At 29.6% G+C, this 24639-nt stretch overlaps 7 protein-coding genes across 9 annotated transcripts; 1 reads left to right on the top strand and 6 right to left on the bottom strand.

The window, feature by feature from the left end:
* Positions 1–1753: 1753 nt before the first annotated feature.
* On the top strand, positions 1754–3811 carry LOC119670025 (peroxiredoxin-2-like). 3 transcript variants are annotated; one of them, XM_038080111.1, is made up of 5 exons: positions 1754–1905; positions 2288–2454; positions 2520–2637; positions 3186–3591; positions 3660–3811. In XM_038080111.1, the coding sequence occupies exons 2-5, from the start codon at positions 2292–2294 to the stop codon at positions 3708–3710; spliced, it is 738 nt and encodes a 245-aa protein (XP_037936039.1). In that variant the 5' UTR covers positions 1754–1905; positions 2288–2291; the 3' UTR covers positions 3711–3811. The 3 variants fall into 3 exon arrangements, with proteins under 3 accessions (XP_037936039.1, XP_037936040.1, XP_037936041.1); XM_038080112.1 differs by lacking the exon at positions 1754–1905 and adding an exon at positions 2119–2198; XM_038080113.1 differs by lacking the exon at positions 1754–1905 and adding an exon at positions 2142–2194.
* On the bottom strand, positions 3803–7449 carry LOC119670023 (spliceosome-associated protein CWC27 homolog). The gene is made up of 5 exons (XM_038080109.1): positions 7260–7449; positions 6657–7201; positions 6175–6549; positions 5902–6114; positions 3803–4137 (listed from the first exon to the last, which is right to left on the bottom strand). The coding sequence occupies exons 1-5, from the start codon at positions 7299–7301 to the stop codon at positions 3825–3827; spliced, it is 1488 nt and encodes a 495-aa protein (XP_037936037.1). The 5' UTR covers positions 7302–7449; the 3' UTR covers positions 3803–3824.
* A 3119-nt stretch (positions 7450–10568) lies between these two features.
* Positions 10569–11415, bottom strand: LOC119670945. Its single transcript, XM_038081402.1, has 2 exons — positions 11266–11415; positions 10569–11212 (listed from the first exon to the last, which is right to left on the bottom strand). The coding sequence occupies exons 1-2, from the start codon at positions 11284–11286 to the stop codon at positions 10664–10666; spliced, it is 570 nt and encodes a 189-aa protein (XP_037937330.1). The 5' UTR covers positions 11287–11415; the 3' UTR covers positions 10569–10663.
* Positions 11416–12199: 784 nt separating this feature from the next.
* Positions 12200–14203, bottom strand: LOC119672834. Its single transcript, XM_038083978.1, has 3 exons — positions 14105–14203; positions 12928–13081; positions 12200–12874 (listed from the first exon to the last, which is right to left on the bottom strand). Exons 2-3 carry the CDS (start codon positions 12946–12948, stop codon positions 12308–12310), a joined length of 588 nt encoding a protein of 195 aa, XP_037939906.1. The 5' UTR covers positions 12949–13081; positions 14105–14203; the 3' UTR covers positions 12200–12307.
* An 80-nt stretch (positions 14204–14283) lies between these two features.
* On the bottom strand, positions 14284–15212 carry LOC119672832. Its single transcript, XM_038083976.1, has 2 exons — positions 15063–15212; positions 14284–15009 (listed from the first exon to the last, which is right to left on the bottom strand). The coding sequence occupies exons 1-2, from the start codon at positions 15081–15083 to the stop codon at positions 14431–14433; spliced, it is 600 nt and encodes a 199-aa protein (XP_037939904.1). The 5' UTR covers positions 15084–15212; the 3' UTR covers positions 14284–14430.
* A 919-nt stretch (positions 15213–16131) lies between these two features.
* LOC119679066 lies at positions 16132–17068 on the bottom strand. Its single transcript, XM_038091219.1, has 2 exons — positions 16895–17068; positions 16132–16725 (listed from the first exon to the last, which is right to left on the bottom strand). Exons 1-2 carry the CDS (start codon positions 17063–17065, stop codon positions 16132–16134), a joined length of 765 nt encoding a protein of 254 aa, XP_037947147.1. The 5' UTR covers positions 17066–17068.
* A 2905-nt stretch (positions 17069–19973) lies between these two features.
* Positions 19974–20869, bottom strand: LOC119672353. The gene is made up of 3 exons (XM_038083376.1): positions 20687–20869; positions 20287–20628; positions 19974–20206 (listed from the first exon to the last, which is right to left on the bottom strand). Exons 1-3 carry the CDS (start codon positions 20765–20767, stop codon positions 19976–19978), a joined length of 654 nt encoding a protein of 217 aa, XP_037939304.1. The 5' UTR covers positions 20768–20869; the 3' UTR covers positions 19974–19975.
* Positions 20870–24639: the final 3770 nt, after the last annotated feature.

Raw genomic sequence — 24639 nt, 5'->3', positions numbered from 1 at the left:
AAAAAATTATAGTAGGAATTCTCCTGATGAAGACAAAAGCGAATTTGCCGAGATACTTATGGGAATATACAAAAAATACGATCGAAATAAAAGTTAAAATCCTAAAAAACAAAACTAACTTTAAAACAAATTATACCTTTTATTCATTAAATAATATAAATAATTTTAAACTATTAGACCACTTCTGTTATATTGTGTAGTGTACTTATAGTTATAGTGTACTTCTGTTAAAAATATTATTAAATTTTCCAATTTGCTTTAGCGAATCGTAGAATAAAGATTATCATAACTTTTTTATAATAAGTTCCTAAATAAAGATCTGTAAACAAGAGAGAATCAGAACAATAAAAAAATCTCAAAAAAACAATAGTACTGAAACATAACAATTAATAAAACTATAATAAATTAATTAAATAAACTATAATATAATTAAATAATAAGTAAAACACATGTCAAGTACGTTTTTGATTAAGTTCGTTAGTAAGCACTGACTAATTAAATAGTCATTTAAATGAATTAAATAGGCTGCAAGTTGAAACCTAGTTTTTAGAGACTTAAAAGTTTTTTGCGAATAATTATATATTAAAAATATTTACAAACGAAAAATGACCACCGATGATGGGTACTTGGTAATAATTGAATCAGCTGTATGGCCAGCCAAAAATTCGATAAATTGTGACAAAATTCAGTTGCACTTTTATTGACGAACTAATAATAATTTGTCATAATTGACTTTTAAAATAAAATTACTGTTAAACCTTATTAATCACATCAAGCAGTAGTTACTCAGAAATAATAAAAATTTTTTTAATAGATGTTTTTTTATAATTTGGAAAAAATAACTAACAATAGTCATATATTGTTTAAAAATACTATATTTTTCAATCCAAAACTATTAATAATTAGTATTATTATGGTTTTTACTATAAAAGAAGGTGAGGGGAATTAATATAATTGAATGGTGAAATCAATATAATTTTGCAGGGGAATCGTTTTCGCTGCCACAAAGTTGAAAGTTGTATGAAATCAACAAAGAACCAAAAAACAAATAAAAATTATTTATATTTGTGAAAAATATATATATATATATATATATGTTGTATTATTTTAATTTTAAAATGATAAATAAATTAATATTATATATTATATAAAAAATAAGTACAAAAAATTTATATATATAAAAACACATAATAATTTTACAAAATATTGTGGTGAAATACAACATAAAGTAATAAATTTCACACATTGATTCCTCAAATCTGCTTAAGGCAGATTAAGGCTATTGTGTTTCTTCTGGCATCGATGTCACTATAAGCTACTGGGTACTTACGCTACTATATATATTATTATATTTCGATATTTCATCATTACGGGAAGTTATCTATATGCACTAAAAAATTTAATTATGGTAAGATTCATTACAGGTATCTTTGAGGTATATAGAGCTGTAGTAAACCGTGCAATGAATGCATCCTATTATAAATAAATTAAACCAACGAATTGTATCTTTTCTAAAACTTTTATAATTAATTTAAACCATATATATTATTTTAAAAATAATATGGTTCAATTGCACTTCAATTTCCTAATAAATTAGTTTAAGCACCCTATCTCTATTATCAATTTAATATTGAATTTGCCTCAGGAAGCAGGCTTGTTGTTTAAATTTAAATAACTTTTTTTATGTTTTATATTTATAAAAATATTAATATTATACGATAAACTTCTATTTTTTAATCTTTTATTAAAGTTACACTTAAAGGAGTTGCACGGTAACAACCCTGTTGTTGTTAAATGTATTTACCGGCATTAGCCCATTTGATGCTAACACGTATTGGCTTAAATCAATTGTTGATAATATTTTAACTTTCGAATCAATTAGTTTGTTTTTTATAACGGAAGAGAGTAAGTCACGTAAATGATTTTATTTTATTAAAATTGAAATTATAAAATAATTGTGGATGTGAATGTTTTACATAATTTCCTAACTGACTTGTTAGCATGTGTAGATAATAGAGCACTACCCTTTCCCCTCTAATATTGTTTAAAATAAAAAAAATTGACATTATCTATTTTAAATCCCAACTGTTTTAATAATACAATCATTTATATGTTTTCTTATCATTTTTAAAGAGTTGCACGTATATCGTTTTTGTTTTTCTACAAAATTTAGTGTGCGTGGCGTTTGAATAAAGTTGGTGTGTTTTATTTATTTTGGCTATATACATTGTATTATAAATAAGAAAAATTAACATATTTATAGTTATGATATTTACATTTATTTCAGTAAAATGGAATTAAGGAAAAGCATACCATTACTGCTACTTTTAGCAGTTAACGTTTTTGCTCTTGCGACAGAAGATGATGGTTATTGTCATTCATTTGCAGGTGGTTCAGTTTATCCAGCTGGAGCACCAAAAGGTGATCACAAATTACAAACTACAAAAGCAGTTAGTAAGTAAAATGCATTGACTCTTATTTATGCTACTTTTAGTTTAATGTAATATATTTTCTTATAGTTTCGAAACCCGCCCCACATTTTGAAGGCACAGCTGTGGTTAATAAAGAAATTGTACAATTATCGCTTTCACAATTTGCTGGCAAATACGTAGTGCTATTATTCTACCCACTTGATTTGTAAGGAAAATATACATTATGTATTTTTTTTCATTATATATTTTTATTTACTTCTTACTTTTCTAAAAAATTGTAATGGTCTGTTTAAATTAAGACTTCAAAGAGTTCAAACAACATATTGCTCGACTAGTGCGAGTACATATGTTTACTCGAATATGAACATGTGGATGAAACACACCAAATGTTCGGAAATTTGAGCTACTTGAACAGAATTTTATTTCGTTATGTATTTTGTATAAACACGCATTACAGTAATTGTTTCAATTTACATATATATAACATATTCAAACGGTTCCAAAGTAAATGCTGAATGGTTAAAGCTTTTAACAATTCGAGTTCCTACCTATCCCAAATTGATTCTTACACCTAAACAATCTCTTACACTATCATCACCTATCCACATACTAACCTCCAGCAACAACAACAATTTTAATAGACTAGTATAATGCTATGAAAATTATTTTCTTTAGGTTAAATGTAAATAGCATTTCCATTAAATAGAAATATATTTCATTCATTTATTTAAAAAAAAAATTATTTATTTTCAGCACCTTTGTTTGTCCCACCGAAATCATTGCATTTTCAGATCGTGTTGAAGAATTCCGTAAAATAAATACTGAGGTGATAGCTTGTAGTGTCGATTCACACTTTACGCATTTAGCTTGGATTAATACACCACGTAAAGAAGGTGGCTTAGGAAATGTGAAAATACCATTACTCGCAGACTTGACACACAAGATCAGTAAGGACTATGGTGTATACTTGGATGACTTAGGCCATACGTTACGTGGGCTTTTCATTATTGATCATCGTGGTGTTTTGCGACAAATAACAATGAATGATTTACCTGTGGGACGTTCAGTAGATGAAACAATACGTTTGGTACAAGCATTCCAATATACAGACACACATGGTGAAGTATGCCCAGCTGGTTGGAAACCTGGCGCTGATACAGTAAGCGAAATTTTTATTCAAATATTTTTTTGTTATTCATATATTAATTATTCTTTTCGTTTTTTTAGATTGTACCAAATCCGAAAGAGAAAACAAAGTATTTTGAGAAGAATAATTAAATTTACAAGTGAACACAGAGTACTTCTATTTTTTAGTAGTTTTTTCAAATTTGAGATTTTTTTAAACATATAATAAACCATGACTTATATAAAATAACAAATTTTTTTTTTGGATTACTTATTACGTTTAGTTGAGCTACTACTGGCAGCTGTATCTGCGCCTCTTTTACGTTTATTAAGCGGATTTCGTGGATCGTATGCATCATACCAATCATCATTCTTTGTCGATGCATCTTTAGCCAACACAGGTATAGCTGCTTCTTCAGATGTTAACTTGTGTCCCAACCAATCATTACCTTCTATTTCTGTTGCTACTGGCACATCATCTTTTACGTCAGGAGCCTGTTCCTCCTCTTCCTGCTGGTTATGTCTTTTGTTTACTAATTTGTTTTGAAATTGTTTGAACAAACTTAACGTAAAATCTTCCCTGAAACGAAAATGAACAATAATTTTTATCGAAGATAGAACGAATTGGGGCAATTCTGGCAAAGACGGGTAAAAAAGTCTTTCGATGTTTAAAAGATAGAATGAAAGACGGTTTGAAACATTTTTTCTATTCTGGCACAAGTCTTTTAAAAAAAGTTTTATCATTTGTAATTCGTTGTAAATAATCTGTTTTGTGCTATTGCTTTAGTAGAGAAATCAAAAACAGCTGTCAATCGGTATCGCATCCAACTAGAAAATAAATTTGAATACAAAAGTGATGAAGAGCCGCAAGCTTTATGTTTCATTATTATTTATACATAAATAAACTATATATATTCTATAACTAATTAATTTTCTTTTTGTTGTGCTACTGCTGCACTCAATGTAGCAATAGCTGTGGCCATTTCTTTTATCACGTCAGACAAATTTGAGAAAGCTTCAACAATTCGCTCATCCATGCGTTGACGCTGCACCATAGATTCATGTAAAAGATTTCTCAATCCTATATTTGAATTCTTCAGTTTTCGTTTTCGTTTTACAACAGGCGACGATAAAGGAACCGGCGATATCACTTTTTCCAAATTCTCTGATTTTGACTGCGGCATTGTATTATTGTTTGGTGTTGTTTGCAGCATTGTGTTGTTTGACTGCGTAACTATATCAATTGTAGCGTCTTGCTGTGTCTGTATTGTTGGAAGCAAACTATTTTGGTCCTGCATAAAAAGGGATAATGATACATTTCAATCATTTCAACTAAAAGAATGTCAATCATATACTTCAAAACCCAAAGTAGCAACTTTCTCACGCCCAGGTACACCTGCTACACCGAACACTGCCACTGCTCTTTCTTCCAGGTCACTCAAAGTGCCTGCGGTTGGTTGTCCTTCAACACTCGCTTCTTTTTGAAATGCTAGACGGCGTGCACGGGAGCGTACCATATTTTTCCAGTGGGTTAGCGTCTGAAAATTTAGTAAGCATTATCTACTTACAACGAACGTTTTATTTTGAAAATATCGAAATACTTACTTCCCTCCATTGCGTAGCTGTTTTAGTGGGGCCTCTCATTGCATTCAAGAGGTCAGCCAGTTCATCCCACAGCGCTTGAATGCCTTTCGGTGAACGCGAATTATTTCGCCCAATAGGTATATGTGGATTGGCTTCACAGAACTCTACAAAACACTTAAGCTGTGCTGGTGTACTTCGCCCTGATATTTTTTTTCTAAAAGAAATAATAATTTTTTAGTTTCAAAACTAATTGTATATGTATAATTACACGATAATTACACTTACACCTTACGGTTTTCCATCACTTCTAAATTCAAATAAATTGTTAACTTAAAATTCACTTTAAAATAGTAATATTTACACTTTTATCTTAAGGTTTACTAACAATTTTAAATTCAAATTAAATTGTTCAGTTAGTTGCGGTAGCGATTAACAGCTGTTTCTGATTTCCCCACGAAAGCAATACCACAAAACAGCTTTTTACCACGAATTACAAATACAACTTTTTTTGAAAGACCTTAGGTCCAGAATAGCAAAAATCTTTCAAAATGTCTTTCGTTCTATATATCAAACATCATTGGAAAGACTATTAACTCTATGCCAGAATGCCTTATAATATTTTAAGCAATATTTAGGAATATATAAGAAATTATATCTTATGTGATGTGTTATGAAGTGACGGAACATTATTAAAAAAAAATTAAATAAACAATGCTTTGTGAATCCTTCATTACCCTAACTTCTTCTGTGTTTAACATACCTACTCGTTCCCTTTTTGGGAACATTTGACTTCATTACTTTATATTTTTGCTTGGTGTCTATAAAGTTTTTAATGTATTGGTTGTCTTGTGGAAGTTTTACAGGTTTTTCAGTTTTCTGCTTCTCAATTTTGGCTGTCAAAATTTCATCTTTCTGTTTTTTTTCCGTTTGATACTCTTTTTTTAAGTCTTGAATTTTTTGACGGATCTCCGCTCTATTTTCAAAAAAAATTTATTATTAAATAAGCTGAATGCATTTGTCATTTTAATCTTACTTTCTGCTGTTAGCTTCTCTTCTCTTTTCCTCTTCATGTGTTAAGAGTACATCATCTTCTGAATCGGTATCTTCTATTTTTATTTTAGGATGATCTTCTCTCTTTATAGTTCTTGTCGATTTAGAAGATAATTTGTTTTTAATACGTTGCATATATTCTTCTTGTAATTCCTTTTCTTCTTTAATAACCACTGCGTTATCTCCATCCAACTCGACATCAGAGAGATGTTCAATTTTAATAACTTGTTTACTTAACTTTGGATCATCAACGATGTCGTGCATAGATTTTGCTTTCCCTGCATTTTTCTGTACAAAAACATTGGTTTCTTCTTCATCTTCCTCAGCTTCTTCACCGAAAGAGAGTAAACCGAAATTTCTAAATATATAAATTAGTCTTAGTAAAACTTTCAAATACAGAAGTACATAAATTTCTATATTTCATATACATAAATAAATTATAAAAACTAATTTGCACCTACTTACTTCACACCTTTTTCACGCTTCTTTGTTTTATCTTTTTTAACATCTTTCTGAACAATACGTGCTACAATATCATCAAAAGGATTACTTAATATTTCAGTACGTATAATTTTTTGTGGATACATAGGTCGCTCATTGTGATCAATTAAACCATCTTCTAGTTTCAACATATTAAATACTGTATCACCCGTTACTTTGCCGAAAAGCGTATTTTTATTTTGCAGTTCTGGTGTTGGCGCCATTGTGAAGAAAAACTGTGAACCATTATCATCTTTATCAGAATTGGCCATACCAACTAACCCACGTCTAGCATAGCGCAAACGTGTATGAAATTCATCTTTGAACGGTTCACCATAGATTGACTCACCACCCGTACCATCGCCATTTGGATCACCACCTTGTACAATAAAATCTTTAACAACACGATGAAAAATAGTACCATTATAATATCCTTCCATGCATAACTGTATGAAATTTCGGCAGGCTTTTGGGCACTCTTTGGACCATAATTCAATGTCAATGTCGCCAACAGTAGTTTTCAGTAAAACCTTTAAAAGTAGTTATTACAAATATGAGTGGGTACAAGTATAAAAAAAATCTACTAACTTTTCCAGAAGTTGGAGGTTCTTGTATATATATATTACTCATTTTATATAAAAATGCATTAATATAAATTATCACTAGTAAACAAAAAATTTTTTTTGCGGCGAATGTCAAAATTTACGTGAGGAAGGGTTGCATTTTGCAGAACATATGTATGTTTATGTCAAACCAAAGAAGATTTTCTTCTTTCAAACTTTTGGTATTTTTTTTTTTAAAGCCTAACAATAAGTTTTAGAATTCTATAAACTTATAACATTACATTACAAATAATTTTATATATACACACTACAATGAAATATAAAAATTATTCGTAAATTATTTTAAGGGGCCTCTATAACGGTAGCCAAGCTTATTCACCAGATATCACGGCGCGTAATTTGAATTGAAAGCAGGATGGTAGGTTTATCATTCTGTTTCAGTGTAGAGGAATTTATTATATTAGCAAGAGGTTTAGCCAGCGGATTCACAAAATATTAGAGATAATGTATTTAATATTGTTATACTCTCTTTACATTTTATGCACGTCTGTCAATCGTTATTTTTATGATCTTTGAACTAATATGTTAATTTCTCAGGTTAATAATATTATGTACAAATCTTAGATTTGTTTAGATCTTAGATCTTTGTTTAATTTATAATCCCAATTTATAGCATTCAGTAATACATTTATGCTTAGTTTCTTAAGAGCCTTTTTGAATTGAGATGAAAACCTATGGTTTTTATTTTTGAATAATTTTACATAGTTTATTTCCATATAAAAATAAAAATGTTGCAGTAGTTTATTAAGCAGCTAACATATTTATTTATATTTGAAAGCGCAATAGGGACCATTAATAATATATAAAGATAATTAATATTGAATACTTTTGTATAAAGATTACTCATGATAGATATTTGATTATCGTGATTATGTGTGAACATAATTAACCTTGTACATTAGTATGTGTTTATATAATATTGTTATTAAATTAATACTTAAACATCCTCATTGTATTTACTATAGCTTTAAAATCTTGCTGTTTTCAAAAAAAGAAGCTATCAAAAAAAGAAACGAACAGTTAATACCAATGATAGGAGATCTGAATGACGGGTCCTTTAAAAAATTTATATCGACTAATCTTACAATTCACATGTGGTTTCTACTTAATCAGTTTGAAAGAATATAAGGCCCAAGTTTTATAATAACAGTAACAATTTGTCAGAGTAAATAAAAATATAGTTATAAGTACAGATGTTTTATGGTGAATATATCACGGTTTATTCTTGCGAAAAATAAAAAAAAAATCTGAAAAATTATTACGCTACTAAAAACAACGATATATGAAATTTATATACACAACTTGACTTAAGAATACTTAATGTAGAAACTAATTCTATGAACTTAAAATTATTTGTACCACAGCCAGCTTTTAAAATGATGTATCATTAAATTGAGGCATCTATTAGATCTACACTTTACCATTAAATGATAATATAAACGTAATATTATTGGAAAATATTATTGACCTCATATTAATGAATAATGGCAATATAAAGTGAGATTTGACTAACACAAAATCGCTAAAATAAATTTTTAAAAAAATTCTTCGATGTAATCATATATACTATGCGCTTAGAATGAGCTATATTCAAGATGCACTTTAGGAGCAGATAGCTATTAATTCAGTCGATAGATCTGTGGATTACAAAAGTCAATAGTTTTTGTATCTTACACAATAGTTTCCAATATTACAGCAGTAATAATAAATCTTAGTCCAGTGTTTAATGAGAAATATTTTTGTTGAGCTTATCACAATTGAAGATTTCTTCATTCAAAACTAAGAACATCCAAAATAGTGTTTTTATAAAGATGTGATGTTTTAGGCAAATAGATTCATACTTTTGAATGTTTCGGGGTTGGGAAAGCAATTTTATGAAATTAAGCGTTTCCCTAGATGGAGACAAATAAAATTTTACTCGACAAACATTTCTTAATATATATCAAATTACACTTTAACATTAACCTAATTATATTTATGGGTGCAATGGGTGTAGATTTGTCTAATTTCTGAAACCAACCATAATATCGTTAAAAATATGCTAAAATCAACACAAATTTTACGGGTACTCACACCGAAGTTGGTATTAGGGATATATTTTATATATAATTGTTTTTTGTAAAGGAATTTTGTGAAATTAAATAATAAAAATTTGCAATAAACCGAGTTCAGTATAAATGCTTGTATATTTTTTAAGACCATCCAGAGTTCTCAATTCACATTGCACAAAATTTCGACTAGAAAATAATAATATCAAAATTTGAGATAGAGTTGGTTTTTATTCTAACATTTGAAAGATTAGATATACTTTTAAATTTATGTAAAATAAATAAATTAAATAAAGCAAAATATAGAAGTTTAGCTGTAAATTGCTCTCAACACTTTTTTTAAAAATTTCTAAATCAAAGCTAAAGTCAAGAAGTCTTTTGCTAAGTGAAATGATCGATTTCTTCACTGTTAAGAATTGTATTGCATTTGGATAAGGGGTTCAAAATTCATAAATATACACAAATATGTGACAAGAATTTATTAGTAAATAAATTTACTGTTGGTTAATAGTGAACAGACTTGGAAGAATTTTATCACTGGACATATGTACATATATATAATATTGGATCATTGGATTTATATAATTTCCATCGTGCATCTAGTTTTTTTCGATCAAAATGCGCCAGTTATTGATAATTCCATATTTCCTTCTTAAATCTAAAATAATTTATATTTAGTAATCTTAAATATATCAAGTGCTCACTACTATTACGATCTGCATGAACTATATAAAGACTTAAGCATACAAAGTGGCTGAATTGAAGGAATAAAAATATAACGAAATTTTCTTAGATTGTTTTATAACATGTACTACTTATTCACTTATTATAACATGTACTTATCTACTTATTCATTTATAAATGAGTGCTAATAGCATAATGAACGAAAATAACCTATAATTACACCAATAGATTTATTATCCTGGAATTTTAAACTTTCCAAAGTGTTTTACATATTATAGCTAAAAGCATAATCAGACTTGTTTTCCCTGAATCCTAGGTTTCAATATTTATTTTAACTAAAATAACTGTTCACATTTACTTTCTGCTTGTTCATTCTGTTTGGTGTAATATGAGACCCCATGCCACAGTGTAATAGTAACACTTTTAAACCAATATGATGATAAGTATAAGTATAGGTGTTTTGTATAATGAATGCATTATTTATTTTTGTGTTAAATATAAAACTTAGAATACAAAACAGAAAAATTACCATATTATTTAAAACATACAAAACAGAAAAATTACTATATTATTAAAAACAAGGATATGTCAAACTAGTATATGGATTGATTATATGGAAATCAAAAGCAAGAATTATTTAATTTTGTGAATTTAAAATTGATTCCAGCAGAGTCAATTTTTTCTGTTCTAGTGTTGTTTCATTCTTCCACTTTTTTTTAAGAAGAGCTTTAAAATCTGATAGTGCTTGTTCTCTTTGTTTCGCTTTATGTTCAATTGCCAGCTTTTTTAATTTAAGCTTTTCATCAAAATAACGACCTCGAGCTGTAAGTTTTCCAGTCTTTGCTTGAGCCGCGCTTGGAGATGTTAATAGTAATGGAAATGATATTTGCACTCCAGAGGATGACGATGGTAATGGCCAGTCTACTGCAGATGATGGTGACAGCGGTGGAGATTGTGTTGCTTCTGATAAATTTGTTGGTAAATTCGAACTACAGCTTTCCTCTGGCATTTCAACATGATCAAAACCAGTTTGCATTGTGGGAGAGTCCGCAAAAATTTTATTCATTATCTTCATATATGGAAAAGTATGTGATCCCGTCAAACCATTATTGTCTAGTGATGTTTTATAAGCATGTATTAAATAACGCATTTTATTCTCTAAACATATAGGTGTTCTTCCTTTGTCCTAAAATAATAAATGAATAAACCATGAACCATAATTGAATTCTTTAAAGTTACCGGAATATTTTGGGATAACATGTCTTTCAATGTATTAGAATAAGCTACTCGCTTTTTTCTCAAATGCACGAATTCATTTTTTCTTTTAAGATAGCACTCTAAAAATACAACAGTTTCTGAATGTGTCCACGGTGTCCGCTTTTTTGTGTTAGAACTGCAAAAGAGAAAAATAAATTATATGAATTTAAAAATAATATCACGTTAAAATCACGTTAAGAAAAGCATTAAATCCATCAATATCATGAAATTATTTAACACCATTTAAAAAAGTTAATAAGTTAACAAGTTAAACCCTTATTACTTAAGAATATTAAAATACAGTGGGGTTTAATTCGCTCCTAATTGCTAAGGAGACACATAATGCGTATAGAATGACTTATGTTCTAAATAAAGTTTCCTATTTAATTTAATAGATCAATATTTTCCATTATAATGATTCCAATGATTCCAATAATGATAATTCTTAAACATAAACGTAATTCAACTTAACATCAAACACTGCAAGGCAGCCGATAATATGACTTTTTATTGTGGTCGATTTAAAGACAAACGAAAGATGGTCAAGTACTCCTGCAATCAGGATATATGAATGCTATTAGTAAACCTATCATTATCCTATAATTCAAAACTCCATACAGCTTTTGGTTTAAAAAAGCCAGAATGGCATGTTGAATCTGTGACAATTACAGAACACACTTAGATACGATAAGCGAATATTTTACTCTGCATTTCAATGAATCTGGAAGTGCCAACATTTTCTAACACATTTTTGCAAACTTGGATCAACGTAAAACGGCTTATAAAACTATTCTCCATTGAAGTGTTGACTGTTTCAACATGAATCTATTAAATATAACAAAATTTCGCACCAATAAGAAAGATAGTTGTAAGTACAGGTGTTTTATATATTGAATGCATTTTTATTTTTCGGTTAAATATAAAACATAGAATACAAAAACAAAAAATTACTATATTATTAAAAACAAGTATATGTCAAACTAGTATATGGATTAATTATATGGAAACCAAAAGCAAGAATTATTTAATTTTGTGAATTTAAAATTGATTCCAGCAGAGTCAGCTTTTTCTGTTCTAGTGTTGTTTCATTCTCCCACTTTTTTTTAAGAAGAGCTTTTAAATCCGATAGTGCTTGTTCTCTTTGTTTCGCTTTTTGCTCAACTGCCAGTTTTTTTATTTTTAGCTTTTCATCAAAATAACGACCTCGAGCTGTACGTCTTCGAGTCTTTGCTTGAGCCGAACTTGGAGATGTTGATAGTGATGTTAATGATATTTGCACTCCAGAGGATGACGATGGTAATGGCCAGTCTACAGCAGATGATGGTGACAGCGGTGGAGATTGTGTTGCTTCTGATAAATTTAATGGTGAACTAGGACTAAAACTTTCTTCTGGTATTTCAACATGACCAAAACCAATTTGCATTGTGTGAGGTTTGTGTATTGTGGAAGAATCCGCAAAAATTTTATTCATTATCTCCATATATGAAAAATTATATGATCCCGTCTTTCTATTATTGTCTAGTGCTGTTTTATAAGCATGTAATAAAGTACGCATTTTATTTTCCAAACATATAGGTGTTCTTTCTTTGTCCTAAAATAATAAATGTATAAACCATGAACCGTAATTAAATTCTTTAAAGTTACCGTGATATTTTGGGATAACATGTCTTTCAATATATTGGAATAAGCTACTCGCTTTTTTCTCGAATGTTCGAATTCATTTTTTCTTTTAAGATAGCACTCTAAAAATGCGGCAGTTTCTGAATGTGTCCACTGTTTCCGTTTTTTTATGTTAGAACTGTAAAAGAGAAAAATAAATTATTTGAATTTAAAAATAATATATAATTACGTTAAGAAAAACATTGAATCCATCAATATCTTGAAATTATTTAACACCATTTATACAAGTTAATAAAGGTAATGATTTAGGAAAATCTTATTGACCCCATATTACTTAAGAATATCAATCAACATGTAGTGCTATTTATTTCGCTCCAAATTGCTAAGGAGATACATAATGCGTATAGAACGACTTATTTAGAATATAAGTCATAATTAATTTAGAACATAAAATTTCATAATTCATTTAATAGATTAATATTTTCTATTATAATAACTCTAATCATAATTCTTAAAAATAAATGTAATTTAACTTAACATCAACCACTGCAAAGCAGCCGAACACTTTTTTGGCAAAAAGTAATCGCAAACAATGAATATTGTTCTATTATTGGAATCATGTATGGAAATTAACTGACATAATGACGGGTGACAGACTCAAAGAAGCAAATATCAATTTGTATAATGACTGACAAAACACCCCATAGCGAATCGTCAACACTTGACAGAAGCTACGGCAGAAGGATTGCTCACTGGAAGGCTACCATTGAACATACGTGTAATAGGCCTGAGCAGCATATTTAACAGGCAAGGTATGACACCGATGATAGAATAAAATTTTACAACCTTCACTTAAAAAATGGAAGCAAACGTAGAAATAGTCGTCCAACAGACGTTGGAAGTGTGGATAACAAGAAAACATGCTGACTTGGACTATCATCCGACTTAGATACACGGATGCTATAGATACTTCCAGATATAATTTCACAGTTTTTAGTTAGCAATTAATCCCTATGGTTCGAGCGCTTTAAACATTGGTGAAAGTATAGAAAATGTGGCTTTTTACCTATCATTATTCTGTAATTCAAAAGTCCATACTGCATTTGGTTTGAAAAAGTGGGATTGGCGTACTAAATCTATGACAATTTCAAAACACAATTAGATATGATAAGCGAATGTTTTACTCTGCATTTCAACGTACCTGGAAGTGCCAAAATTTTTAAACCCTCTTTGCAAACTTGGATCAATATAAATAGACTTGTAAAAGTATTCTCCGTTGAAGTGTTGACTGTTTTATATATAATTCTCATCGTGAATATAATAAATATAACAATATTTTGCACCAACAATATAAGAAAGATAGTTGTATGTATAGGAGTTTTATATAATGTATGCACCGTTTATTCTTGTGTAAAATATGTAACAGAATAGACAAAACATAAAAACTATTACATTACTAAAAACAACGATATATAAAACTAGTATACAGCTTGACTTAAAAACTGTTAAAGCCGAATTTAAAAATAATTAATTTTGTGAATTTAAAATTGATTCTAGCAGAGTCAACTTCTTCTGTTCTAGCTTAATTTCATTTTCCCATTTTGTTTTAAGAAGAGCTTTCAAATCTGACAGTGCTTGATCTCTTTGTTTCGTTTTTTGCTCAACTGCCAATTTTTTTATTTTAAGCTTTTCATCAAAATAACGACTTCGAGCTGTACTTTTTTGAATCTTTGCTTGAGTCGAGCTTAGAGATGTTGATAATGATGATGGTAATGATATTTGCACTCCAGACGATGACGATAGTATTGACGAATCAGCGGCATATGACGGTGATTGCGGAGGAGATTGTGGTGGAGATTGTGTTGTTTCTGATAAATTCGATGGCGAACTAGGGCCAAAACTTTCCTCTGGTATATCAACATGATCAAAACCCATATGCATTGTGTGCTGGTTCTGTATTATAGGAGAATCCCCAAAAATTTTCTCCAACAATTCCATAAATGGTAAAATATTTGAACCCGCCATTTTATTATCTATTGCTGATCTATACGCGCGCAATAAAGTACGCAATTTTCCCCTTAGGCATTTAGGTGATCTTCCTTTATTCTAAAATAACAAATGAATAAGGTTTGATTTGTGATTAAATTCTTTTAAGTTACCGAAACATTTTGGGATAACATGTCTTTCAAAACATTGGAATAAGCTATATGCCTTTTTCTTGAATGTAAGAACTCATTTTTCCTTTCAAGGTAGCATCGTAAAAATACAATAGTTTCTGAATGGGTCCATTTTTTTCGCCTTCTTATATTACAACTGTAAAAGAGAAAAATAAATTTATTTAAATTTAAAATGATGTATCATTACATTGAGGAATAGTTTGGATCCATTCAATACCATGAAATGACTCAACACCATTAACGAATAAAATACATATAAATAGTATTTTGGGAAGGTTCCGAAATGCGCAAAGCAACTCCACGTATTCAAGCGTATCTTTAGTTTAGAGTGTCAAAATAAAATTTTATATGACAAATATATCGTTGAATATAATATGTACCTATATGAAATTATTCTTTAACATTCTCTAAATTCCAATTAAGTGCACTGAAAGTAGACTTGTCCAGTTTCTGAAAACATCAGTAATGTCGTTTAATCAGATCCAAAAGCTGGAGTTATCGCTTACCAAAACCATCTTAATGACTTCGTAACATAATTACTATGACGTTAGAACCGGGGTTTGTTATATCGCACTAATTTCAGAAGCGTAACTTAAATTTAACAAAAACAAATCTTGGTGGATGTTTAAAGTCAGATTGTAATTGGAAGCAGAAAACTTGAAAAAGATTATCTCCATACGGAGATAACCAATACCATTAAATCACAATAGAAACATTTATATTATAATCTATGATATAATATTCCCTCATATCCTTTGAATAATTGATAGATATATGAAAAGAATTCTTAAAATGATATAACTGCTATTATACATTAATTATCATATGACTTCTTCGGTTGATAATTTGTTACTCATACATTTAAATGTTTATTGAAAGATAGGTATTACTGCTATAGATCAATAAAAGTTTCCAAATAAATGTCCACACATTATTATAAGATATTGTTTGGTAATATACATACTAACAAAATATTTATTTCCTTTTAAAAAACAAATATAATACATATGTAATAATTATTTCTATATAAATAAATACTATATAAATCACTTCATATTTCATTGTCCACATGAAATGAATCCATTTTTTGTTTCTTTGCTTTAAGTTTGAGCTTAAGCATTCGATATTTATGTTTCTTTTTGGCATTTTCCTCGTAGACTCTTAGCTTTTCTCTTTTGAGAGCAAGCTTTTCTTTGCGATACTGTTCTTCATTTTTAAAAGTTGAAATTAAAATACTCTCAATATTTTGAACACTACGATATATTTTATTATAATAGTTGTCTTGCTCAAGCTCTAATGACTGTTTTTCAACTCTATTTATTTTAGAGCAGTTTGAGATTTTCTCTTTTTTCGAAGTTAGTTTGGTTACACAGTCAAGAGGTTGGACTATTGCTTGATGATCTATTTTATTGCTTGATGAAACGCATTTTGGTTCATTTTTCTTTAAATGGGCCAATTTCATAGATGGCGGATTATGTTCTCCACTCGGAGTATTAATTTCACATTTGAGACTTAAAATGTGGTTGATAGCGTCCTCAGTTACAGTTAGCACATGAAGTTTTTTTGGGTTACGTTTATTTGATAACGAATTCGCGCGATACTTTATCAGTTTCTTTTTTGTCTTTGCTTTAAGATCAATCCAAACCTGTAATAAAAATATGTATATTTTATAAACTGCCCTGGTTAAATTCAACACATGTTGAAATATCACATATACTTTAAGTACATTACAGACAACAAAAAAGATAAAGGATTGATAGTTTCTTTACAAATGAAACAGTTTAATGGTATATTATTTAAATTTCAATGCTTACCTTGACCCACTTATCCCAAGTTTTTATTGGAGGTCCTAAGCTATTTAGTTCGTTTGTTATAATTTGCCACGTATATTTTACCATATCACTTTTACAGCTTCCCTGTGCAATCGCAGGATATTTTTTCATGTTGGAAACTAACGCCATTATTTGCTTTTTATTGCTGATCATTTTGGCCCTATAATATATTTTGTTATTTTGTTAATTTAATATATTTATTAACACATTTATTAAATTTTTTTAAATCATATATATACTTTACTTACGGAAACACTACCTTAACCAGTCTGTGAAACAAGAACAACAATCTTTCACTCGCGATTCACAATACCCAACAATATCGAATTTGTATAGCCCAAAATATGCGATCAATAGATATATCTCTTATTAATCATCAAACAATAACAATAGAAACGGATATAATTCACAATTAAAATATTTATAAACATATATAAATATTTTTACTATATTGTAAAAGCAATCCGATTAAAGAGATTTTATGATGTTTACACGGCAAGCAAAGCCGTTCAATTTTACTATATTCACCATAGATCTTCTTTTTAGGAGTTGAAAAAAAACAGCAATTAATCTAATGCACACTTAATCAAATATCAGCTATTATAGTCAGTGATTGCTATAGAATAATGAGTTGCGATTAAGTTCCAATCGTTGATCACTAGAAGTGTTTAAAATGTGGTTCAACAAATAGATTGTAATAGTGCTGTGCATGATTGATCGACAGCCTGGCTACTACGTTCAATATCCATGGACTATAGTGAAAGTCATCAGCTATTGTAACCAACGACTGACTATAGCTTAATGGTGCTCTGGGCATATATTTTATAAAAATAATTGCGATCTTTATTAATATAAACAGAATAGTTATTATATTTAAACTTAACAATTAAGTCATTTATGATGAAAGAAAATCATTTTACTAATAAAAGAATTTTTGATTAGTTGTGAATTCCAATAACAAAATTTTATTTGTTAATTAATTGAATTTTTTGACTTGAAAGACTGTTTAGAATATTGCCAAATACTTATCATCAGTAGTCATTTACTGAAATATTTATGGGCTTTATACATCCGTATATAATTGTTGGACTACAGGTACTAGAAATAGAACTTAAGTAGAGTTATACTTAAGTTCAGGAAAATAGTAATCCCAAATAATATTCTAAATCTATTTACAGTAAGATTAACAATTATAATATACACTAATTCAATATGAAGGTTGATAGGTTCTTATAGACAAGTAGCAAATCTGTTTGGCATCTCCATCGGTAAGCTATTAAAAAGAAATATAAGTAATTATAGGTGCAATAGATTGGATTCATAATACAATCAAAGCTCCAAATAATCATAAGAAAACTTATAAGAACCGCATATATTTAATATTGCTAGTTCCTTACATGCTATCAGATTTTAAATATGTTCTTACATTTTGGTGTACAACTATATTATCATTGTCCTTAAAGTCACCTTTTAATATATACAGCTCAAAATAAATTTAATAAATAACTTTAATCTAAACAAAAATTGGCAAAACTTACCGAATAAACAACTTATAGTATCTATAGCAACAAATAGAGTAGTCATAAATAAATGCAGTTTAACACAAACTAGGTCAACGTTTTTTATCAACAGGGGCTTAGAGACGAAAGACTAAGATGAGTCTCTGATTAAAACAGAATATTTTACAAACTTAAAAATGAAAAATATTATTTAGTATTATTTGCACATTTAATTTATTCAGTAATTATAGATTTAATAAATATAATTTTGGATTATATTTATTTTATTATTGATATTTTTTAGTATGCATCTGTGTCTTGCTACAGGTGACCTTAAACGATTTTTCTTATATATTTCTGTCTTACCACCGTCGTTTTATATATTAATATAAATATTCGTACTATATATGTATATATTATACGCCTTATTCTGTGTACTTCATAAATTCACTATCTTGCCTATTTATCAAGATTGACTATTTATCAAGGTTTTAGTATTTTGTGCCATAAATAAAAAGCCTTTTTCTTGGTAAATCGTCAAGATAACAAATGCTCTTGACAAATAACACAGCTACTTCACTGTTTGTACGAAATTGTGGAGAAAAGTTTGTTAAAATTTAAAAAATTATGTTAGAAGAAGATATAAATGATGAAAAACATATTGAGAGCGTAACTTGAGACATTTGCAGGGTCTCTCATCAATGATCTGGAATCGCATGGTGACCAAAAAACCTTCACTGCCTTTAACTATAAGAGTTTTAACTCCTTTGGGCACAGTTCCTATCAAAAATGTATAAACAACAACTTCAACTTAGCTATGATCCAGTTGTCCCTTTGTAGAAAATTGCGGACTATGGCAAGGCTAATTGTAAAAGTGAAAGGAGGAAAAATAATGTTTCCCAGTTCAATTGAGGAAGAAAATTTTGTTTAAACCGGCTATGTATATTTTTTAGAAATTCGGCATAAAATGCACAATATGAAGCCATGAACACCTGATTCCAGAATTTTGGCAACTTTTAACCTACGGGAGCATTTCATTCACCAGTATACAAAAACAATCCTGGCTTGTCGGCAATCAAGGGTACCCTCTGAAGCCAAGCTTTTAACACCAGTTGGAGCTCCAAATATCTCCATACCTCCAAACAGAACCATATGTTACATGGTTCTGCCCTAAATTTTATAGAAGGGGTGTTTGGTGTTTTAAAGTCTCGCTTCAGATGTTTGCTAAGATACAGAATTTGATATTATTCGTATGAAACTGCAGTTTTCTTTACTAACACATGTATTACGTTTAATTGAGAAGATTGAGAACGATATTGCAGAAGAGTTGGATTATGCATTTCATGCTATTGATTCTTCACAGTAAATTCGCAAAAGAATTTACAGGTTAAAGAACAGGTTGAGTATATATTTCAACCCTTTAATTAATGATTTTCTGTTTATTTCTTAAAGTATTGTAAAAATATAACAAAACTCTGGAGTAAAACTAGATTGATCAAATAAAATTGTAATTTATTGTAATTTATCTTAAATAAATAAAAATACATACTATGTAGTCCATACACTAATTATTTGAGTTTTTCTTTAAAACATTGACGAGTTCAGTCACAATGTCGGTCAGTCCTTGTATGGCCTGCATCACTTCACGGTGCTCCTGACGCTGTTGCTCTTCACGTTGTTGCCTTTCTTCGTCAGCAGCATTCCTCATCTCTATGCTAGCAATAAGAGCATTAATCATCTTATTGCGCTCATCTTGTGATAACCGTGAAATGCTAGCAGCTGAATTCGTATCATTCTTAAAAAATGTCATTAATTACAAAATTGATAAATGTATATATAGATAATATAATAGATAAATTATAATAGAGAACTTACTTGATTTTCCGCGGTAACAAGCGATGAAACATGGCTTGGCGATGATACATAGCTTGGCGATGGTACAGAGCTGCACGATGGCTGAGAACTCGGCAATGTACAATCAGAAGGTGATATTGGACAGTCATGTGGTAACGATTGTACAGCTTGTTCTTGGGACATCATTTGCCCAAGGTTATCAATCGTTTTCACACTATCAACTGCTCCCATACCCAATATGTTTAAAGCCTTCTCCTCGAAATCGCTCAACGGCTTGCCACTCGGCCAACCTTCAGTAAGCTTCTGATTCATTTTCGAGAGCCTTCCTCGCTTACGCAGTTGGCTCTTCCACACACCCAACGTCTACAAACAATAACATGTTAACAAATATAGAAAATGTTATAAATATGAAGCAAATTACCTCTTTCCATTTAGCCACTGGACGAGTTGGGCCTCTGCGTGCATTTAATTCATCTGCCAGCTGCTTCCACAAATCTGGCATTTGAGACTTTGAAGTGTTTTTAACTGCGCAAAATTCAGGATGAGCCTGGCAAAACGATATATATGCTTCCAATTGTACATGCGTGGCACGATCGTATTTTTTTTTTCTGTAAATGGAAATTTATATTAAATTGAATAAAATATTAAATACTTACGTTATAAAAGAATCCATTTTTATTGTAAAGAGGTAATTTTTGTTTACATAACATTTCACCACAATGTGGTGAATAACGCTTGACACTTAAGCTTTGTAATTTGTTAATATTTGCACAGTATAGCAAAAAGCTTTTTGCTTGATAAAAATCTTGATTAATTATCAATACTTGATAAATTTGTCAAGTTCACAGAATAGGGGTCATTACATTGAAAGTTTTCAACATTTTTTTGACATCGATTTTTCTTCACCGCCACAAATTTTGGTTGATACTAAAAAACTATTCCCTAAAAAAATTTTTTTACGTGTCTTCGATCGAGCAATCATATCCCACAAATATGCCGAAAGAATAGGAAAGACTCTATGTATTTATTATCAATATTTTATTCTCAAATGATTTCAAAAAATTTTAATTTGACGTAATTTGAGAAATTCACAGAGCATTTTTGTGTTGTGGCGACAGTCTATGTTCACGCAAAATAAAAATATTGTAGCCTATGTTCGCTTGCCATATATAGAGACTAACTCTCATATTCTGGGAACTTGATAAACTTATCAAGTACTATATTAAGACTTTTATCAAGCAAAAAGTTTCTTTTGCTATTCTGTGCAAATATTGATAAATTTTAAAGCGCAAGTGCCTAAAGCTTTTCTTCATACTGTGCTGTTAATTTTATGTATACAAAAATCAGTAATGCGTGGATTATTTAATACATTGTGACCGAAAAGCTTTCGGAAATTCTCATTTAAAATTCGCGCGCTGTATATTTTCCGATATTTTAAGTTTATGTAGTTTGGCAGCACTGTCCTTAATTACTATGCCAAAAATGAGCGCGATCTGTCAGACAGTTCGTTTACGGCAGCTGTTGAAACCAGTTCACCTCAGTAGGGCGTTGCGAAAAAAACAATGGAAAAAAATATTGAACAAAGAGTTTGCATCAAATTTTGTGTTTCGAACGAAATTTCGTGTGCAGAATCGTTGCGAATGCTACAAAAGGCTTATGGGGAATCAGTTTTATCGAAAACTCAAGTTTATGAGTGGTACAAAGCCTTCCAGGACGGTCGTACGACCGTCGAAGACATTTCGCAACGCACTACTGAGGTGAACTGGTTTCAACAGCTGCCGTAAACGAACTGTCTGACAGATCGAGCTCATTTTTGGCATAGTAATTAAGGACAGTGCTGCCAAACTACATAAACTTAAAATATCGAAAAATATACAGCGCGCGAATTTTAAATGAGAATTTCCGAAAACTTTTCAGTCTTAATGTATAATATTATATCATGACTTGTTATTTTTATCTTTTTTTTTAATTCGTTATTTGCTATTTAGAATTTTATTATGCACATAAAAAACTCAACACTATTGGTATATTTTTATTAATTATTATTATTTTTATTCAAAATTTATTCAATTTATTGCACTTACTATTACTATATTTTTACAATATTGAAATAAATAATTATAAATTCAATAATTATGCAATTTAGAATTTTATTATGCATATAGATAACAATTTCGTACAAACAGAAAAAAACAGCTCTATTTTGACAATTTATCAAGAAAAGAGCTCTTTATTTATGGCACAGAATACCAGAACCTTGATAAATAGTCAACCTTGATTAAAAAAGTAAGTTGGGGAATTTAACAAGTACACAGAATAGGTCAAGAGTTTTAAATAAAAATTCAATTATAACAATATTGTATGTTGGTAACCTCTTTACATTGAATTTCAATTAAAATGTCTTAACTTATGTCCTCGTTATTTATATAAAAATAGTATATATATCATGCATATCGAATAAATAGTTTAAAATATAGGTTTAAAAAAATTTATATCTTATAGCTTTTGTTTGCTAGCTTTATATAGAGATTACGTTTAATACATATCATGTAGACTAATTGAATGCTTTAGGAGAATATTCGAATTATGGCATAAAGATTCCATAAAAATGACTACTAAAATGAGAATTTCAGTATTTCAATTTATTTTTATTTTATAAATTTCTATAATTTATTTTTACTATATATGTATAAGTGTGGTATCATTACTACATAAATAACTAGAATGAGGAAAAGAGAGCAAAAGTCATAATTTTTAATTAACGTTGTTTAAAACCATTTCAAGTAGTTTCAAAATTCTGTCTTCCCTTTTAGCAACGTTCTTCCATTTCAATTTTAATAGTTCCTACAGGCTGTTAAAAGCTTATTTCCTTCTTTTGTTCTTAATTTTTATTGAATTTCCTTCAAGGCAATATTTTTTCATATCAGTTTTTCGCAACGAGTTTAAGTATACTAAATTTATGCCCCTGACGATCCTCCAGGCGAGTATCGGTGCTGATACGATTCTTAGATTATCGATGCTGCTGTTGATAACAAGAATTTTTTGTTGAAGAAAGCCCCGAATATAATTACTTTGTGAGATTACAAAATTATAGATCTTATGAGTATAATGCTCGGGTATTAATTTTCACCAAGGTAACAAGGTAGACTAAAGAAGTTTCTACCACAAGAAATGGACCAAAAAAAACAGCGATAACAACAGAAATGATTTGTAAAGTGAAGAAACGAATTGAATTAAACCCACGCCGTAGCTACAATCAAAGGAGCTGAACGTATCGCGAGAAAGGACGCAATACATTTTAAAAAGTGAGCTCATACTAAAGCCACTGAAGTTAAACAAAGTGCATGATCTCACCGATGAAAAACTTTGGAGTCGAAAGAGCCAAAGTGTTGATTCGTTTGCCCTAAGTTACCGAAGTTATTGATTCCTTGTAAATACAACTGTAAATTAAATTTGGTTTTAAAATAAACGTTTTTTCATATCACACCTATTCTGAATCACATGGGAATGGGAGTTTTTTGCCTTTTCTTAGTTCCACTATTCTGAATCATAAGGGAATGGGAGTTTTGTTTCCTTTTCCCAATTTCCTTATTCTGAATTAAGTGGGAATGGGAGTTTTTCCCAAGCAAAGATAAGTTAAAAAGAGTTTAATTTAATATGTTAGTAACTTATAATTAGATTTTTGTATATATTATAATAAAATTGTTATTATAAAAAAATTATTATAATAAACGTAATATTTTTAAATTTTTATTTTTTTTTATTTTATCCACAAATTAAAGCGGTAACTATTGTTATTTATACACATATACCTTCTGCTCAAAAAGTACCCGGATTTTGTTGTTTGTTAACTACTCCTTAAGTAATAGACCGTTTTCAAAAAATTTTTTTTTGTTATGTTGGTACACCCTTTCTTGACATATGGTACAAATTTGAGCGCCATCTGTTAATTAGTTTGTTTACAACAGCTGTTAATGTGAGACTACCTCAAGTGCATTTAGCGATTTTTACTATAGAATATTCTTGTTGTACGTGATTTTTTGACCAAACACGGCATCACTGTCATCGCTCAGGCACCATATTCGCCAGATCTGGCGCCGTGCGACTTTTTGCTGTTCCCGAAACTCAAATTGCCCCTTCGTGGTAAGCGTTTTGAGTCGATTGAATCGGTAAAAGAGAATTCGCCGAAGGAACTATGTTAAAAGCCATACCTGCACGGGCCTACGAAAAGTGTATGGAAGATTGGGTTAAGTGTTGGCATATGTGTATCGCTTCAGAAGGAGCATATTTTGAAGGAGATAAAATAAATTTGGAATAAAATTTAAATTTGTGTGTTTTATTTACAAAATCCGAGTACTTTTTGAACAGAAGGTA

This window comes from Teleopsis dalmanni, chromosome 1 (assembly GCF_002237135.1).
Source record: "Teleopsis dalmanni isolate 2A chromosome 1, ASM223713v2, whole genome shotgun sequence".
Classification (NCBI taxonomy): Eukaryota; Metazoa; Arthropoda; class Insecta; order Diptera; family Diopsidae; genus Teleopsis; species Teleopsis dalmanni.
Note: the sequence above shows the minus strand (reverse complement) of the source record. Positions and strands in the feature narration are given on the sequence as shown.

What these genes read in the sequence shown, in the direction of transcription:
- LOC119670025 (XM_038080111.1), top strand. Translation starts at nt 2,292, where the DNA reads ATGGAATTAAGGAAAAGCATACCATTACTGCTACTTTTAGCAGTTAAC. An exon ending in ACAAACTACAAAAGCAGTTA is followed by an intron (nt 2,455 to 2,519) that starts GTAAGTAAAATG and finishes ATTTTCTTATAG; the next exon opens with TTTCGAAACCCGCCCCACAT. An exon ending in TTATTCTACCCACTTGATTT is followed by an intron (nt 2,638 to 3,185) that starts GTAAGGAAAATA and finishes ATTTATTTTCAG; the next exon opens with CACCTTTGTTTGTCCCACCG.
- LOC119670023 (XM_038080109.1), bottom strand. Translation starts at nt 7,301, where the DNA reads ATGAGTAATATATATATACAAGAACCTCCAACTTCTGGAAAA. An exon ending in AACCTCCAACTTCTGGAAAA is followed by an intron (nt 7,202 to 7,259) that starts GTTAGTAGATTT and finishes CTACTTTTAAAG; the next exon opens with GTTTTACTGAAAACTACTGT. An exon ending in AAGCGTGAAAAAGGTGTGAA is followed by an intron (nt 6,550 to 6,656) that starts GTAAGTAGGTGC and finishes TTATATATTTAG; the next exon opens with AAATTTCGGTTTACTCTCTT.
- LOC119670945 (XM_038081402.1), bottom strand. Translation starts at nt 11,286, where the DNA reads ATGTTATCCCAAAATATTCCG. An exon ending in TGTTATCCCAAAATATTCCG is followed by an intron (nt 11,213 to 11,265) that starts GTAACTTTAAAG and finishes TTATTATTTTAG; the next exon opens with GACAAAGGAAGAACACCTAT.
- LOC119672834 (XM_038083978.1), bottom strand. Translation starts at nt 12,948, where the DNA reads ATGTTATCCCAAAATATCACG. An exon ending in TGTTATCCCAAAATATCACG is followed by an intron (nt 12,875 to 12,927) that starts GTAACTTTAAAG and finishes TTATTATTTTAG; the next exon opens with GACAAAGAAAGAACACCTAT.
- LOC119672832 (XM_038083976.1), bottom strand. Translation starts at nt 15,083, where the DNA reads ATGTTATCCCAAAATGTTTCG. An exon ending in TGTTATCCCAAAATGTTTCG is followed by an intron (nt 15,010 to 15,062) that starts GTAACTTAAAAG and finishes TTGTTATTTTAG; the next exon opens with AATAAAGGAAGATCACCTAA.
- LOC119679066 (XM_038091219.1), bottom strand. Translation starts at nt 17,065, where the DNA reads ATGATCAGCAATAAAAAGCAAATAATGGCGTTAGTTTCCAACATGAAA. An exon ending in CTTGGGATAAGTGGGTCAAG is followed by an intron (nt 16,726 to 16,894) that starts GTAAGCATTGAA and finishes TTTTTATTACAG; the next exon opens with GTTTGGATTGATCTTAAAGC.
- LOC119672353 (XM_038083376.1), bottom strand. Translation starts at nt 20,767, where the DNA reads ATGCCAGATTTGTGGAAGCAGCTGGCAGATGAATTAAATGCACGCAGA. An exon ending in CAGTGGCTAAATGGAAAGAG is followed by an intron (nt 20,629 to 20,686) that starts GTAATTTGCTTC and finishes TATTGTTTGTAG; the next exon opens with ACGTTGGGTGTGTGGAAGAG. An exon ending in TTGTTACCGCGGAAAATCAA is followed by an intron (nt 20,207 to 20,286) that starts GTAAGTTCTCTA and finishes ACATTTTTTAAG; the next exon opens with AATGATACGAATTCAGCTGC.